At 39.4% G+C, this 19,973-nt stretch overlaps 1 protein-coding gene across 1 annotated transcript in view; it reads right to left on the reverse strand.

Annotated features, from left to right (window-relative positions):
- The window catches only part of LOC125291159 (basal body-orientation factor 1-like), a 156,136-nt gene that overhangs the window by 46,905 nt on the left and 89,258 nt on the right, over nt 1-19,973 (reverse strand). The window contains exon 8 of the mRNA XM_048237750.1: nt 1,736-2,088. Coding sequence (XP_048093707.1) covers nt 1,736-2,088 — 353 coding nt within the window. The remainder of the gene's footprint in view (nt 1-1,735; nt 2,089-19,973) is intronic.

A 19,973-nucleotide genomic window follows, 5' to 3' on the forward strand; every position in this document is an offset into this window, starting at 1 on the left:
GCTTGATTTTGAGTTCCCCCTGTACACGCCTCAGCTCTGCCATGTCCCCCTCTCTAAACGCCATCTTTTTCCTATTGAGAAGGGTCTTGACATTGCTGGATATCCAAGGCTTGTTGTTAGGAAAGCAGCGTACAGTTCTCGTGGGAACAACAATGTCCATACAGAAGTTCAGGTAGTCAGTTGTGCAATGTGTGACCTCCTCTAAGTCCTCTCTATTTTGTAACAAACTCCAGTCAGTGGACTCAAAGCAGTCTCTCAGAGCTTTGTCCGCTTCTGGTGTCCAATTCCTGAAGGTGTGCGTGGCAACCGGTAGCCTCTGTACTTTGGGCTTGTACATTGGCTGAAGATGAATGAAGTTGTGATCTGACTTTTCCAGTGGGGGGAGGGGGGAGGCGCTGTATGCATCCCTCACGTTTGCATACATGAGGTCTATTGTCCTGTTTTTCCTAGTTGGAAGGTCAACAAACTGGTAGAAATTTGTGAGGGTGGAATCCAGTGTTTTGTGATTGAAGTCGCCAGAGATCGCAAAAAAGGCATCAGTGTGTTGAGTTTGAAGCCTTGCAATTGTAGAGTGGATGAGATGTAATACAGAAATACCACCATCTTAGCTGGGCCTGAGCTTGTTTCAAATGGACTGAGGTAGCATGAAAAAAGGTCCTGTGGTTATGCATATGCCCCATTTAGAGTTTTTTTGCTCGACATTGCACATCCTTAAGGGCTCTGATAAGGAATGATACACTGTAACATTTACAAAAAATTCTAAATCTTTACAATTTCTATTTCAATTAAATTGGTGGACTATACATCTCCATAAATAATATTGGATCAAATGATATGAATATTCAATTTCTATGGATTCTTGTGAATATTTCAAGACCCTATATGCTATATCTAGCATATTGCTAAGGATATACACTGCAGCTAGAGGGTAGGGAGGCACCAAAGGCGGGGGAGGGGGGTAAATGACCCGGGGCTGTAACAGGTTAGCATAACGGGTTAGACCAATCAAAATTTGAATAATTTGCAATTATTTTTGGAAATCATGGACTCCTTTGGGCTAATGAGGAAAGGGCCTATCCAAGTATCCACAGTAGCCTACAGCATGGGAATCTTGCACATCTGGCAAGGCACGTTCAATGCTGAATAATGTATACAGGTTTTGAGCAACATATACTGCCATCCAGGAAATGTCTTTTCCAGGGAAGACCTTGAATATTTCAGAAAAACAATCCCAAAAGGAATTTTCTTCATATGTAAAGTATGCTAGTCAGTGCTAAAATGGCCTGTGTACAATCCAGACCTGTCAAATTAGGTGCATCATGGAATGAAAAAACATGATTAATAATACCCCATACTGTTCCTGAACCCCATACTGTTCCTGTTCCAGCAACTGAAATCCTATATCGGGCATCCTATATAACATTTCATTCTCAAAACTCTAACAACTGGTCTCCTCAGTTCCTAAACATTTACAGAATGTTGTTCAGTGAGGTGAACCTCACATGCCCCCGTCCCTGCTTTTTTTGAAACATGTTGCTGGCATCAAATTCAAAATGAATATATATTTATACATACATAATAGTTAATATTTTCATTTTCAGCATTTGATATGTTGTCTGTCCTTTCTGCTGCTACATATTGGTTTACGAGATTTGTATATTATCACATATTATCACGTTCTTCCTTCTATATCTAATTATGTATACAAAGAAAAGAACCAGACATTTTCTTTTACCTATATTGCAAGCGATTGGACAGAATCTCTTGTTTCACATGTTCCAGGGCCCCATGAAGGAAGAGTTCTAGTTCAGTGCGCTGCTCCAGAATTATACGAGCAAGACGCTTGACCCGAGTCATTTCACATTCACGCAGTGCCAATAGCTTCTGCAATTTCTCAAGTTCTGCACAGTTGGTCTGTGTGCTGAGAATAACTTTCTCCTGGATCTCATTCTTCTCATGCTCAAACTGCACTGACATGATATTAAGTGCCCGCTCCAAAACATCGACCTTACTCCTCAGTTGCAAGATCTCTTTCTTTTGGGCAGCCATCTTACAAACGTTCTGTTTCATCATGAACTCACTTGTATCCTGGAAGAATAAAGAAAATGAGAAGAGAAAAAAAAAATCATTATTTCCCATGTTCCAAGTTCCTTTTTATAAATAAAATGTTGTTCTCTGGCCAGTCACTGTAGAACAAATTAGACCAATCTGCGAAACAAATAATTATGGCCAGACTTATGGCATCTCATTTAAGAAAATACTCAAACTATATATGCACGTAGGCTATGACAGATTTAATAGCCACATTTTGCAGGTAGGAAAGTTTAAGTGGATGTGAAATTGAAAGCAAAGATTTTGACATCTATCTAAATAACAGGATCTATCTGTGTGTGTTATTTGCATATCTGTCGAACCATTTGTCCGATTGATTACAAACTTGACAGGTGTATGACATCATGAAGGGTCGTTTAAACTGATTTGCACCTGTTTCAACGGCCATCTGGTCAACTAGGCTCCATTTCTCTCTGTTTCTCTCTCTATTCCACAAGAACACAAGGCACCTTCCATCCAACTGTCTCTCATTCATTCACTTCAAACCATTCATTCATCCATTAAACTATCTATCTATCAACATCCATTAAACTATCTACCTATACATTCATTAAACTATTTGTCTATCAACATTCATTAATCAATCAATCAATGCCTTTATTTGTCCCCCAGGGGGGCAATTAGTTTCACAGCAGTAGCACACAAAATTACAAAAAATATACAAATACACACAGTATAATAAATAACACAATACTCATCCTGGGGCCTGTACTACGAAGTGGGGTTTCTGGCTTATCTGGGTAACTTCGAGAGTAACTTGATCACGTGTGGCGTAACTTCCCGATTAACCCGCATCACTTAAAGGTGGATAGGTTTTAACCGAGGTATGCTGCCATGGCAATTTACGCTTCATCTCAAACCTGCTCCGACCAGGTTATGTTCTTGGTTAACCCTAGGTTTCCGTTAACCACACCCTTTATAAGTACCACCCCTCCTCTAACAATTTCTCCCGAGACATGTCGGCGTACCTGGATGATCCATACGACATTGGAGCGCCAAATCGTGAGGGACTCTCTTCGCAGGGCTTAGGGTTTTAGAGACCGCCAGAAAAATATATATAGCCTACCCGGACAATATTCTCTATGAAGATATAGATTGTCAGCCGAGGGAATTCGTTATCTTTGTCAGATGATCTAGGAAGACGTCTCATAGCAATGCCCGTACGTGGACATTCATGTTTTCAATCGGTGATGCAAGAATACGGTGTGTCCGAAAATAAATCGGACATAGGCCTACATTAAGCTGAACATCTGAGCAAGAATAGCCTAAAATAAATCGGACATAGCCTACAGTAGGCCTAATAAATAAAAATCACCATTTTAACAAACTTGTTGAATTGAATGTCATATTACTGTACCCTGCACATAAAGGCTACACATTTCCACAGCACCAGAATCTGACCGAATGCCTCCCTCAACCCCCTCCATAATCGGCCTTCCACTATTATTTGCGATGGCCAACTCCTCTGCTACTGTAAAACACTCTGGTTCCTTTCCTCCTACAGTAGTGTTCGAAGACACTGTTTCTTGTTAGCTGTAAAACAGAGGCCAAGTGAAGGCTATAAGCTAGGCCTACATGTTTTCATAATTAAGAAATATTAATGCAAGCTATAACTATATAAACCTACTATTCTGAATAATGTTTTTGTGTTTCATTTTCACCTGCTGCCATGTGCGTTTGGCAATGGTGTTGCATCTGAAATGTTCACAGGATTAGGCATTCACGAAATCAGTCAATGGGGGCTACTTAAACATTTAATTATCCTTATTACTGTAATCTATATGCCCACTTCTGAATTGGGTTGCATCTGTAGGCCTTTCTATGAACTCAAATTAGGCTATTTAATTATTTCAACTCATTTCAGACATTCCGCAAGCTACTAATCCTCCGTAACACATATTTGAAGAACATGTGGGAATAAAACTTTACTTTTAGCCATTTAGGCTACCCGATCTGTAATACGTTGCCAACAGCCTTGCTTTGCTCACTGCCGACGTATTTTATTTTTGTCGTAGAGTGGGTTTTAATTCCTCATAACTTGTCATAATAATTGTTAATTTCTATTCTGAATAATGTTTTTGTGTTGCATTTTCACCTGCTGCCATGTGCGTTTGGCAATGGTGTTGCATCTGAAATGTTCACAGGATTAGGCATTCACGAAATCAGTCAATGGGGGCTACTTAAACATTTAATTATCATTATTACTGTAATCTATATGCCCACTTCTGAATTGGGTTGCATCTGTAGGCCTTTCTATGAACTCAAATTAGGCTATTTAATTATTTCAACTCATTTCAGACATTCCCAAGCTACTAATCCTCAAGAACACATATTTGAAGAACATGTGGGATTAAAACTTTACTTTTAGCCATTTAGGCTACCCGATCTGTAATACGTTGCCAACAGCCTTGCTTTGCTCACTGCCGACGTATTTTATTTTTGTCGTAGAGTGGGTTTTAATTCCTCATAACTTGTCATAATAATTGTGCATTCCTCATCCGTAAAATAAGGTGATCGCTCATCATTGAAAGTGGTGACTGGCGCTGCAACCCGCCCTTTTATGTGAACGCCAGCACAGGTTAACCCCCGCTCAACAAATCAACTTCATAATCAGTCGTAGTACCGATTAACGCCACTTAAGATAACCAGGTTTTGTCAACCCTGGTTTAACAAAGTAACCCTGGGTTACATCTGGGTAGGTTAAGCTCCCTTCGTAGTACAGACCCCTGATCAATAATGGGTAAACTACCTCTTCCTCCTGGCATTTAGAAGAGAGACAGCAGAAGGAACAAAGGAGTGTTTAAATCTGTTTGTTTTTGCAAATGGGAGTCTGAGCAATGAACCTGATGGTAGAAACTGTAGATGTAGAGGATGGGAACAGTCAGACAAGATGGAGTTTGCTTTCTTAAGCAGTTGTTCCTGTAAAGTTTCTTGTGCAGACCCAATTATTTTGCTACTAACACTAACAACCTTGTTCAGTAAATTCCTTTCTTTTACCCTTAAGGATTGAAACCAACAAATAAAGGAAAAAGTAATAACAGACTCAATAAAGGAACGATAAAACATAGTCTGCCAACCTGGAATTTAGAGTTTTCTAAGACAAAAAAGACGCTGCAGGCTTTTCTTATAGATCGAGTCAGTATTTTTCTCAAATGTCAGCTTGTTGTCAAGATAAGTGCCTAAGTACTTATAAGTAGGGCTGTCAAAATAACTGATTAATTTCGATTAATTAATTTGAGAAAAAATAACTGATTAAAAAAATTTGTGCAGATTAATCGATTCCGTATGACCCCGAGCCGTTCTAGTCAGTAAAAGTTAGACTGTAAAATGAAGGAGAGAGAAGAAAATGTGCTGCCTGGATCATTGATTGGAACATTTACTTTTAAAAAATGGCCTGATGGTGTTGATAAAAATAAAGTGTTGAAAATAAAGTCCTTTGCAATTTCTGCAAGTGTTGACATTGAGGGGAGTGCTAATTTATTTTCATTGTGTCCCCTAGGCAACCAATACAAATGCAATAAAATAATATTTCTTTTAGTAGGCCCAAGTATTGTGAATATAAATTGCCTACATGCAAAAGCGTGGCTCACTTAAATCTCTACACCATTGGTTTTCGCGATGTCACACTATGGCCTACGCCGTTTCATTCACACAAACTGATAATGCTTTTACTTGGCATGAAGTTCTGGAAGAACTGTGGCCAGATCTTTTCATCCCTTCTCCCCTAGTCTACTTGGTGACCGCGGTCGGAGTATAGAAATTGGTTGTGGTCTATTTAGCATTTTCAAAATATGGGTCCATAACATGGAGACTGATGGTCCTTGAGTCGTGGAGGAAATTTGGCCCGGTGCTTCATTTGATAATTTGCTGCGTAGTTGATCAAGAAACCATGGATCGACGAAAAAATAAAACAAACGCGTTTCTGCTATCGATGTCATTAAACATGGAGCCCCTACAATTAAGTGGTGTGAGCATTCATTCAATGCGGCGTCTCATGGAGTTATATCTGTGGCCTGAAATGCCTTGTATGTGAAAAAAAAACTTCTTCCCGAAGCACTTTTGAATTTATTTCCTCAGCATATTAGGTCATATCGTAGATTATTATGCCCATTATTTGAACAGTGAAAATAACTAGATGTACCGCATAGCGGTACAAAATATGACCGCCGCTCAGTCCTGTACATCCGTTCCGCGAAAATAAATCACACTTCAATTTGTCTCCATATTTTACTCCATCCCCTACTCTTGAAACTTTTGTGTACGCTTGTTTGGCATGCCTGAGTGTGTGTGTGCGGCTGCACAGAAAGTAGCCTACTGGTGCTGAAAAGGTGAATAGATTGTAGAATAGCCAAAGAAGATGTAGCATTGTAATAAAACCTTTAAAATCTCTAAACAATTACAAGTAGGGCAGTTCATCACAGTTCATCCATTGCAACTGGATTGATGAAAGGTAACTTACACCTGTAGGCTACATTGTATTTGGGAAAAGCAAAAGGTATCAGCATAATTTTATTTATTTATTTATTTGTTTGTTTATTTATTTATTTATAAACAAAAACATCTCTGTCAGTTCCATGCCGTTTTCAACAGCTCTCAAAAACAAAGGTAATTTTTGGATGGATGGATTTTTTGTGAATGTTTCTTCTTCTACATAAGATTTTAGATCTTTATTGTCAATGCACAAATTAAGTAACAGTAGTCTGAAACGTTATTGTTAATGCACAAATTAAGTAACCGTAGTCTGAAACGAAATGCTGTTTTACATCTAACCAGTGGTGCAAATAACTGACATGTCCAAATGGGCCTTGATGAAATGCGTCGCTAGACTGTTCATACACATTTTAACGGACCAAAGTTGAAGAGCTGTTGTCCGTTACTGTTCTTGCAAATATAGGCTGATTCATGTTCCCTTGCATTGTGTAACTGAGGTCCATGGCTAGTCTGGCTTTCACCAGACCAAGCTCAATCTTTTAAGAAATCAAAAAATAAATAGCGGGCAGATCAGGCTGGGTTCACCCAGCCTAGTCCATAGGCACCCGATATTGTTTAATTTTCTGATTGAGATATCCACGCTCTGGCTATTCTAAATGCAAAAATGCATCAGGGAGTTATGACAAAACTGTAACTAACAAACTAGATCCTAATAGAAAGCTGTTAACTTCCCTAAGCTACAGGTAGGCTTATAAGGTAGGCCTATTTACAACATAAATTGTCAATAGGCTATGCTGGCGACACAAATAAAATCTCCTTTGAAACCAATGGCTTACGCCTTTACAGTATCAAGCGGACTTAAACTGCCATATCGCGGGCTTAAAAGTTGTAATAAAATTCACGCAGCTCCATGAGTCAAGGAAAGCGTGAATGAAGTAGCCACTTCTAAATGGGACCCACTACACAGTAGCTTAAGGTGTGTTGCTAAAGCAGCCATAATGAAATGAAGGTGTCATTGTTTGGATACTTTACACACACGTGCTTTTTAATTTCACAGACTACAACTACCAAGCTGGAATCAAAGCACATCGATTCCCCTCTCACACCCTGCACGCACTTAAAACAAAATAAACAGGCGTCTCAGTCTCACGCATGTATATGCAAAACTGTAGGCCTATCAGACCGGTGTAACGTTGGTAAATCTTCCATTGCACAGAATGATTTTTGTAGCACGTGCAACAAATGACAGCCGAAAGATACAATTACAGTGCTGCTATCAATTTGCTTGGTATAACCGCATTTATAGTTTTCTACAAATGCAATCAATCAAATTGGCCTCCATCACTCAACCAACGCTAACGGTAACATTACCTAGGTCCTTATTATAAGATTAACGTACCTGCAGTAAAAACCAAGCATGTCCGATAAACATCCTCAGATTTATTTCGGCTTCAAGAAGAAATGGGAATTACATTTCATGTGAACATCATCCTATCCTTATTAGACGTTCTCTGCGGTAAATTACAGTCCTTGTAGGAAGCGTCCATTGTTTTTCCAACCCACTTTTAACTTCCAACAAAATTACGTCTCACTGCAACGATGCGCCATCTAGTGGACAAATGACTACTTATCGCCAATACTGGAAATGCAGCCATGATGATGAATATTTATTTTGGCTTTCTTTTAATCCTACTGAATTTGTAATTATGTATCGGCCGTTCTAATACCGATAGTATGTGGGTGCCTTGTGTGTGTGTGCATGTGTATATGTGTGCACCGCCATCTACAGGCCAATGAGTGTCCAGTCACTAAATGTACACATAACCTAATTTTTTAGACCCCCATGGATGAAATTTACTTTAAACTTGGCATACCCCCAGAGAATGCCAGGTCAATCATACACATAAAATTTGGTGCAGTTCTGAACATCTTAACTGAAGATAGGGCGATTAATGCAGAATAATATTGCATTTTCATTTTTACCGGGTGCAAATCACAAATGAGTGATTATGGGCCAGATTGATGTGGGCCCTTGAGACCAACATACCATAAAAGATTCTTCATCCTCAGTGCCACGGTTCAGGTAGTTATTTAGGAAAAACTGCTTTTTTTTGCGGTTTGGGGGGCCCAGCACGGGGGGGGGGAGTGGCCCCCGGGGACGAAACAACTTTTTTTCCGTAAAAGTGTAGTGGGGCTACATACCCACCAAATTTCATGTGCCCCGGTGGTTCGGTGTCCCGGGTATCGTTGACCAAAAATTCAGACAAAAAAATTCAGTCTTTGACAATCCCTATATGACCGCTTCGCTAGCAGCGGTCATAATAATAAAAGAGTTTTTGAACTTTAATGTATTTTAATGCTGATTATTCAATGATTCATTTGAATTTAAATATTTAAAATACTTTCACAGCAAAAATTATATATGCAATTAATTTAGATTAATTAATCACAGAGTATGTAATTAATTAGATTAACTTTTTTAACTTTTTTTTTCGATTGACAGCCCTACTTATAAGACTAGTGTTGTCACGATACCAAAATTATGACTTCGATACGATACCTGCCATAAATATCACGATGCTCGATACTGAAACGATACTACGGCGAAGAAAGGACTCATACCTCCTCCAAGTGTATTGAGTCATTTGTGTTGAATTCGGTGCACTTTTGTAGTGTGCAGGTCAATTCTGGGTTCTAAACTTAAAAAATAATTATTATTTTTATAGTCAGTAAAATAGTAGGCCTACTTTGTGTGATAAAGTCCTTAATTTTTTGTTATAGTTCATTTACATTGTGTTGTGTTTTGCCAATAAAGTAGCTTTAAATAGCCAAACTAGGCTAGATCAAGGTCAGTGTTGAAATTACTGCATGCTAATCACTGAATGCTATGCAGAGGGGCCTAATCTTTAGGCCATCTGATGTACAGTATAGGCTTCCCTAGGCCTTCCCGTGTTCGTGGGATTTCTTTGACAGTTGCAAAGAGAAAAATGTGAGGATAGTCTTCTTTTGCCCAGTGTACAAGCACGACGTTCCAACCACTCAGGTCTTCGGCCAGATAGGCCTACAGCATTACCTGTTGCAATATGTCTATGTGCATTCCTACATTAGCCTACGTCTATTTCTTTGATAACATGATTTGCTACCACGTAACAATAAGCCGCTATTATTATTAGGACTCAACACGCTTTGGTGGTATTATATGCTGTGGGCTTTAATTAGCGCATTTCGGGTATCCTATCCTACATCTGGGCAATACTTATTGAACAAATTGCAGTCTACATGCCATGACAAATATTACCAGTAGTACTGACCGAACATGAAATAGATTGTTTACAAGTTATGGTAATGTTATTCTGGCGTGAACATTGCGCTTTCATCACGTTAGCACCCTATGATTACAGCTCGTTATGTCTCATCAAAATGATTACAGCTTGTTATGTCTCGTCAAAATTCATTGATGAAGGAAGGTTCGCTTTATCCCAGAGAACCATACTCGTTTCACTTAGGCTAGACTTAGAAGAGAAAAACTTGCCACTAACCATGTAGTCGTGTTTTCTATAGCATATTCGTTAACCTGTCGTTCTTTGAACAAAAATGTTGGGATATGTCTGCGAGGTGTTTAGCCAAGTTCCATGCATTGCGTAGCCTACTGCTTTTAAATGACTTTGAAACAAATTTCACAAACGGGCTTTCTGTGTACCTGATGGCTTGACTTCACTATTCGCGATGTATCCGAAATAGTTGCAGATTTCACTTCACCTTTTGTTTTATCCACAAGGCCGAGGACGGTCGGTCGGCAAAGAACTACTGTATGTTGACATTGGCTGCGCACTCACTAAATTGATCACGGTAGTTTAAGCTTACACTTGACAAAACATTCTAATATGAAAATGTAGATGCAATGGTTGTAAAATGGTGCAGCTCCTTTAAGAGTGCCCCGTGCACAGGGATAGAGAGAGAGAAAGCGAGAGGGGATATGTGTGTTAGAACTGAGATGCGTGTGGAAAAAGTAGATGTGCTGTTGAGACTGGAGCGAGTCATATTGAAAATAATGCAAAAATGAATCCGCAGATAAAACCATTATCCTTGTTCATTTGCTAACCACTTTCAGATAGAGTGTCAGGGAGGAGTTAGCCCCGAAGTTACGGATAACTCCGGCCTGGAGCGGTAACAAGCTCTCCGACTAGGTCAGAGAGCTGTAGAAAATATTACAGATTCACGCCCCCCAGGTATTGATTCGAATGGCATTATACATGTGGATGAGTCTGAGAATGTTTTCTGCAGGGTAACATACAATACTACTGTGGTGTCAAATCCACATTAAATAATACAACATCAAAAGAAGTCCGCACACCGTGGATGTATACTGCAGATGATGGCTTTAATGCACTCCGGAGCATTAGTGAAGCAAGCTAAGCTAAGCAAAGTAAGAAAGTGAGCAGTGAGCAAAGTGAGCTAACATCCTCTGGCTGTTGTCCAGCCTTTATACCCCTTAAAGTCATCCCAGACAAGTCACTCTATGTTTACAGATAACTGACCAAGTAATATATGGTACGTCACCTTTGCCCTCTCATCCTGTTATTCATACATTCTTTAGGTTGTGCCATTCTTTAGGTTTTGCTTACATTTCCTGGCACCAAACCTTGTCTATGCCATTTTCTGCCAGGCCTGCTCTTTCACTTAAACCAGTCTTCCTTTCCCACACTGAACATACTACAGACTTCAGTTTCACAAAACAGTGATATTACACAGAATGAAGATACTACATAAAAGATATATAAACTAAAGGATATATGTCAATAAAAGTCACGACACTACTACCATAGATCAAGCTGTGTCATGCAATAGCATGACTTATGCTTATAGTTCTATTCCAACGTTGATTTCTACCCAACGTATAGTAAAAAGAAAAGACAAATTTAAAACTAGAAACCTAACAAATATTCTTTCCATACCTCAGCATATTCCTCAAAAGCCAGAGGCATTTTCAGCTAACATGGGTTTACTAAATATAGGTGCACTTACTACCAAAACCTTTGCAATCAATGATTTTATTAGTGAAAAAAATTTGGATTTTCTGTTTCTTGTTGAAACCTGGCTGACTTCAGACAGCGAAGCTGTTCTTGTTGAGACTTGTCCCCCAAATTATAATTTCTTCCACTCAATTAGACAAGGCAAACGAGGTGGTGGAATTGCCTCCATTCTCTCAAACAAATATAGTTGCACACGAGTCAACTTTGGCTTAATTCGCTTCCTTTGAGTATATTGCCCTCACTCTGAAGGCTGACCCAGTTGTACTTCTATTAACCTTATACCGCCCTCCTAAACTATGGACTGGCTTTCTCGACCAGTTTTCTGAACTTATGTAAGCTCATCATCACTAGCTATGATGGGATAATTGTAAATGGCGACTTCAATATTCATGTCAATAAGACAACTGATGCTAAAGCCAGTAAGTTCCTTAATGTGTTGGACAGTTTAGAGCTAAAGCAGCATGTTACAGGACCCACCCACAACCTTGGCAACACCCTCGATCTAGTCATTTCCAGAGGGATAGAAGTCACAGACTTATCAGTAAATGATATAAATATGTCTGATCATCATTGTGTATCTTTTAATATTGTACTACATACTCCAAAAATTCATCCCGAAATTGCAATCAAATGTGACTCTTGGACATTAGAGCAGAACAGCAGTTCATAGCTCTTATAGACTCCATAAATTTAGATATTTTACATCATCCCATTGATCAAATGGTAGAAGCTCTTAATCGTGAATTAGGCTCTGCTTGACAGAGTGGCACCCTTAAAGACTAAAAAAAGGCCCTGTAGCAAACTGACACCTTGGATGAACGAAAATATCCATGATCTAAAAAGATCATGTAGGAAAGCTGAGAGAACATGGAGAAAAACTAAGTTACAGGTTCACCGTGCCATTCTAAAAAGAAAAAATTGCAAATTATAATAGAGCTATTCGGGAATGAGAGGAGGAACCACTTCTCTAAGGTAATTGCTGAAAACAGTGGAAACTCTAGGGTGTTGTTCTCTACCATTGATAGGCTATTGCATCAAACACCTTTTGATACACTCAGTCAGGCATCCTCTCTAAGATGCGAAGAATTTGCAGACTTCTTCAAAAAACAAAGTCATTTCTATAAGGGAGGCTATTGGTAACACAAGTAATATGTTTGATAGTACACCCAAAAACAGCCCCCAAAATTAAGGTCCTTTAGCACTATTACTCAATCTGAGCTTGGTAAAATTATAACTCAAACCGGCTCCTCAACATGTGTTTTAGATCCAATCCCTACTACATTCCTCAAAAAAGTATATGATGGCTTAGCCCCTTTTTTTTCTCAAGGTAATAAATACCTCATTAGAAACAGGTATATTTCCAACTGCTTTTAAAACCGCTGTTGTGAAACCTTTACTTAAAAAGTCAAAACTTGACCATACCAATCTGAGCAACTACAGGCCTATATCAAATCTATCGTTTTTTTGAGCAAAGTACTTGAAAAAGTTGTTTGCAATCAGTTAAATACCTTCCTCAACGAAAACAGTATCCTTGAAAAATTCCAATCAGGTTTTAGATCAAATCACAGCACAGAAACGGCTCTAGTAAAGATAGTCAATGATCTCAGACTAGCTACCGACTCAAACAAAGTCTCAATCCTTATTCTTCTGGATTTGAGTGCGGCATTTGACACCATTGATCATAGCATCCTAATTCACGCCTGCTAAGTGGGTGGGTCTCTCTGATAATGCTCTAAACTGGCTTCAAACCTACATTACTGGCAGAGATTTTTATATCAGTCTAGGAGATCATGTATCTGAAAAACATGACTTGCGTTTTGGTGTGGCCCAGGGAGCTGCCTTGGTCCCCTGCTATTTTTCTATATATGCTCCCATTGGGAAACGTCATAAGTCAGCATAATGTAAACTTCCACAGCTACGCAGATGATACCCAATTGTATCTTTCTGTGGAGCCAACTAACCCAGATGGCCTTTTGCTCCCTCACTGCTTGCCTAACCTCCATTAATCAGTGGATGAGCAAAAACTTTTTGAAACTAAATGATGACAAAACAGAGGTACTTCTGGTTGGACCAAAACTAAAGCGAGATATTATTCTTAGTAATCTGGGGAACTTGGCACACCAGGTCAAACCAAAAGTAACAAGCCTCGGTGTCATCTTAGATGCAGAGTTAAGTTTTAAGCCCCATATCAGTAAAGTTACTCAGACAGCCTATTTCCACTTGAGAAACATTGCCAAAGTCGGCCCTTTTAACTCAACAAGATGCAGAAAAACTAATTCACGCCTTTATCACTAGCAGGTTAGACTACTGCAATGCACTTTTCACTGGTCTTCCCAAAAAACATCTAAAGAAATTGGCACTCATACAGAACTCTGCGGCTAGACTTTTAACTAAGACAAAGAAGAGAGAACACATCACCCCTGTGTTGGCTGAACTGCACTGGCTCCCTATTTCCTATAGATTGATTTTTTTAAGGTTATGTTAATTACTTACAAAGCTCTGAATGGCATAGCACCTTCATATATCTCTGAGCTTTTAATATCTTATCAACCACAAAGGAAACTTAGATCATCCAATTCTAATCTTTTAATCGTACCCAAAGTGCTCCACAAACAAAGTGGAGAAGCTGTGTTTATCCATTATGCCCCCAAACTATGGAACACCCTGCCTCTGTACATCAAGCAGGCGCGAGTTCAGTAAATATTTTTAAAAAGATCTGAAAACATACCTGTACAGGAAAGCTTTTAGTTAACTCATCTTATCCTGTAGACTACATTTTCAGATTATTCTACATCTGCTACTATTGAGGGGCGCAGCCAGCCAGAAGCAGATGGGCTCCCCTATTAAGTCAGGTTCTGCTCAAAGGTTTCTTCCTGGAATATGGGAGTTTTTCCTTGCCACAGTTGCCATATGGTGCTTGTGGGGGGTAAGAGGGTTAAGGCTGCCAGTCTTATGACGTCATTTTCTATATTTTTGATATGTTGCTGAGTATAACATAAACAGCAAAGAAAAGTGATTGATAATGACTGACTGTCTATTATTGTGTTACATGCTTCAAATGTAAAGCACTTTGAGCTGCATTCTGTGTATGAAAGGTGCTATACAAATAAAGCTTTTTATTATTATTATTATTATTATTATAGAAGGAAAAAACAGTAAAGGTTAATGCTATCAAACAAACCCAGAAACTACTAGGCCTACTTCTACTACAGTAACTGCGATACGAGACATAGCCTACCTGCGAGCTGATAAGCCATATTTGTCATCGGATGACAGGGGTTAGTGCAGAAGTGAAGTAGACTACGCCACTAAAACCTCCTCTCCATTTATGTGATAGGTGGGCTTACCTAATGTTCCTGATTGATTAGCTACAGAATAATACAGATTTTACAAGTTTTATTTGCTACTTGCTATATTGACAAACTTATACAGTAATATAGGCCTACATTTAATTAGTGATCAAAATCAAATCCATGGGATTGGGGAAGTGGGGTTGGTTGGTGCAGCCAAGCTCGTCCAGGGTGGCCCCCCAAAGCCCATTTTGTTTAACCCAAGTCAGTAGAACAGTCAGAGACAGTTGAGCCATTTGTCACTTCGTTCACATGGAGTTGACAGACTAATGAGAATGCACAGGACTGCGACGAGGGCGAGCAGGGTTCAATTCCTGATCGATGCATAAAGTTTGCCAGGGCAGATAAGCATAGTTGTAAAGGACATGAATAAAAAAGGCAAAAAACATCCTTTGCCGAAACAAACATTTTATTTTGGGCGCAAGAATTTTATCTTAACGAAACAACTAAATATCAGAGTGGGATAGGTTGGGATATTGTAGAACTTTCACTTAAATTGCAACCACAACATGCCTGCTTGCCGGCGTTCAAACGACAACGAAAAAGATATCAAAGCACCAAGAAAGCAACAAGAAGGTTTAGTCTGAATGACACTGAGTTTTAGACACTGAGTTTTTGAAGTTTTAGAAATATTTTCGTAATAAAAATGGTCATTTAACCAAGAAAGGCTGAAAACATGTAGGGTACATGCAACCCAGCAGAAGACTATTATATTGGCAAATCATTGAACACCATTCACACATTAGTCTTTAGGCTGGAAGCGTTAATGTGTCTATTAAGCTCATTAGCCTACTTTCAATAGGCCTGTACAGCCTGAGAGGGAGAACGTAGCCTACTGTAGAGTAAACAGTCAGTTTACTTAGTTACATTTGTTTAGTTAAATCCAGTTTTCTACCCTATCTCCATAATATGCTTATAGAAAGACGAAGTCGGGAAAGTGCTTCAGAGAAAACGTATTTATTGAAATAATGACCATTCTACATTCAACTGTCTCATGGCCGCCGTCACCAGTATTGCCTCGGCAATACTACTTTTCAAAGTAGCCTAGGCAATACTAGTTTTCATACATGAAGTTACACTAATAAACAACGTCACAAACTGCCACTGCGCTGCGCTTATCCCCGAAGGGTTTTTCCTGATGCATAGGCTATAGGCCTATTCTAGCCTACTGTCAGTGACTGATGCGAGAAGTGGGTTCTGTGATGCGTTAATTTCACTGACTGACGCGAGAGAAGCGGGGTCTGTGTTGTGTTGTGACTGCCCTGCCACAGCATAGAGACTGACTAGTCTAATCCAAACAATGAAATAACAGGTCTTTGAATAGAGCATCACAGTCCCGCCCACAGGAGTTTCCGGAAGTAAGAATTCAATGCAATTTCTCCATTGACAATTCGGGTATAAGCCATAAAAACTTAACTGCACATGGTAGACTCAAAACCAGCTACGGCTGTACTAAGCGATTGTGTATGCTCATATAGACGCCAAAAGTTCACGGGGCACTAACCTCGTTTTGAGATAAATGTCTTTTATCCGCGATGTCTTGGATAAGTACTTCATTACCCACAATCCTGAACAATCCCACAGTGATGCCTCTGATTGGTGGAAAGGCCGTTATGATCATAGTTTGAAACTCTTTAGCGAAAATTATTGACAAAGATGGCGGAGTCTTTTACTGCATACGGCGAAAATCTTCATGTGAATAAAAACTTTCTAGACGAACATTGGTACTTGTGGTTTATATATCACACGAACTTAGTCAGGGCCAATACACCATCAAATAGGACACTGTAAATGCTAGTTTAAACACTTAACGAATTCAGGTAGCCGATAGGCTAATCATTAGCCTTTCAGACAACTAGAATGTCATTATAATGCTGCTAACATTAGCCTACATGCTGCAACACAGGTATGACATATATTATGTTTTAGTGACCTTGTTGTTTCTATGAACATGAATTGTTGTTTATAGGAAACAACAACTTAGTCGAGGCATAAAAAGCCCTGTATATCCTCATTAAGTACTTAAACTTTTGAACTAGCTAGCTAGCTGATAGTACAAGCTGGATGCTACCACCGGCTAGAAACTGCAGTACCTGCTAAACTGGTTAGCAAACCGTCCATGCCCCTGTGAATATTTCACTGTTTCAAGGACGAAATCAAGAGTGTCCAAAGGGGTGAAAACCACTTTAAATCGGGTCACATTATTGACTGTTGTGTGTCCGAGGGTCAGCTTGTGGGCTTTGTAAGGGCCAGCATGAGGGACAAGACCTACAAAGTTGTGTGGTGAGTTTTGCAGGGAGGTAGGTAATGCTAGATCTAGTTAACATTAGCTAGGCTACTGTAGCCTTCATACTGTACGAGTCATATCATTAATCATTAACCTAGAAATACTTCTTTGTACATTTAATGAACATTTTGTGTTAATAAACTGAATATGGTGGTCCAAGAGCGGTCCATGCATCAGGATGGCAGTCAGATACGAAGCACTGCACAATGTTGCTAACGTTAACGTTAAAGGAACCGTATGTAAGAAATGTATTTCAATTAGGGCTGTCAAAATAACTGATTCATTTCGATTAATTAATTTGAGAAAAAATAACTGATTAAAAAAATTAGTGCAGATTAATGGATTCCGTATGACCTTTGACCCCGAGCCGTTCTAGTCAGTAAAAATTAGACTGTAAAATGAAGGAGAGAGAAGAAAACGTGCTGCCTGGATCATTGATTGGAACATTTACATTTAAAAAAAACGGCCAGATAGTGTTGATAAAAATAAAGTGTTGAAAATAAAGTCCTTTGCAATGTCTGCAAGTGTTGACATTGAGGGGAGTGTTAATTTATTTTCATTGTGTCCCCTAGGTCAGCGGTCCCCAACCACCGGGCTGCAGGACATTCCTAACCGGGCCATAGCCTACGACATGAGTTTAAAAAAAAAATGCATATAAACGAAACTAAATTTAATTTGCAATAATGTCACGTTTTTACATGGCATAGGCCTATATGCAGTTGTTTGATTGCACGTATGTTTGCATTTTGCAAGGTCTATTTTCTTACGTCTGTCTGTCCCGCCTTCAACACTTTTACATATTGCCTTCAGTGCTGCGCAGCCTCAGGTCAGCTCACTTCACTTGATCAGTTCTTGGCGAACGGTAGTGTCACACGAAGTTAGCTAAACTGCTAGAATGAGCAACAAAAACAAGCATCTTTAGCAGATCACTGGCCAGAGTGTTTGAGTTGCGAGAGCCTCTGCAGAGATTTCTTACAGAAAAAAAGTCACCGTTAGCTGCACATTTTAGTGATGAGGACTGGGTGTCAATTGGGTGACATATTCGGGTTGCTTAATGACCTCAACCTGTCACTCCAGGGGAGAATGACGACTGTCTTTAAACTGGCAGATAAAGTCGCTGCATTTAAAGCCAAGCTTGATTTGTGGGGACAACGAGTGGACTGGGGTGTATTTGATATGTTCCAAACAGTAGTTGGGGTTTTGGGAGAGACTGCAGGGCCCTTTCTCTCGCAGCTGGTGCGCGATCACCTTGTTGCGCTTTCAAATGAGTTTGAGCGTTACTTCCCATCCTCCAAAGATCCACGGCAAACCAATGTGAGTGGGTCCGCAACCCATTTGTCAATATCCCGAATAGTCCTAACTTGTCAGCGCAGAAGGAAGAGCAGTTGATCGAAATTGCAAATGACGGTGGTCTTAAGAGTGTGTATAAGGAAACCTCTCTGGCGGGTTTTGGATCAAAACCAAAGCAGAATATCGAGATAGCCGTAAAAGCGCTTGAAAACGTTTCCCACCACATATCTATGCGAGGCTGGGTTTCGGCAATGACTGCAACTAAGACCAAATTGCGCAATCGACTGGACATTTCAAACACACTGAGGGTGTCACTGTCTTCCATCACCCCCATATGGAATTTATTTCCTCAGCATATTAGGTCATATCATAGATTATTATGGCCATTATTTGAACAGTGAAAATAATAATAAAAGAGTTTTTGAACTTTAATGTCACTAATGCTGATTATTCAATGATTCATTTGAATTTAAATATTTAAAATACTTTCACAGCAAAAATTATATATGTGATTAATTTAGATGAATTAATCACAGAGTATGTAATTAATTAGATTAACTTTTTTTAATCGATTGACAGCCCTAATTTCAATTAATCATAAAATGGCCCTGATATGTCACTAAACATTAAGAAATCATTCATTTCAAATACTTAAATCACTGACAACAGTAGTCCGGCCAGGATATTGTCATTTAAAAAGTGAAGTTGCAGCTCTCAACTGATGTTGATGTTGTGTTTTGTCATGTCATGTTGTGTTTTGGCCTGATGCGCCACCCTCCACTTATCTACTAATCAGGAAGTCAGTGGTGTTTTGGCATCCAGGTTGGCAACCTCGAGTCAGGGGGGAGGGGGAGAGGATACACCGCTCTACAGTAATTTGAAAGTGATTGCAGTACCAGTTTTGGCCACAATCTTACATATGGTTCCTTTAACTGCTTTCACACACACACACACAATATAAAATACACGATGGTAAATATAACATTCAATACCAAAACACTATTATTTACACAATTACTCCTGAAATAACTGCTATTAACTGCACTTTCATTGATTGCCAAAAGACGACGAATCAAAAAGAAACTGGCTCAAGAATTTAAATTTGAAGAACCCGCCCAAATCATTGTTTGTTTGTTAATGCCACTTTGTTGACAAACAGCCAACAGAGGTTAACCCATATCCGACTTTATGGTTGGGCTACGATCGACCACCGGAGAAAAGACGTCGGATCCTCACCTGGATTGACAACACTTCAGGTAAGGCAATGGTAATTAGACCAATTTGTTTTATATAACACCAAAATACAACCTAACAGGTTGATTTTGGTTAGAGTAACGTGTTTGTATCTTGGGAAGACAGAAATTTAACTTTCAGAGGGACAGGGCAAGGCTAGGCTACTACAAGCTTATGCTACTCAGGACTCCGGAGTAGGCTAACGCATTACAGTTAATGTACTAAGACACAACACAC

Source organism: Alosa alosa, chromosome 2 (genome assembly GCF_017589495.1).
Source record: "Alosa alosa isolate M-15738 ecotype Scorff River chromosome 2, AALO_Geno_1.1, whole genome shotgun sequence".
NCBI lineage: Eukaryota > Metazoa > Chordata > Actinopteri > Clupeiformes > Clupeidae > Alosa > Alosa alosa.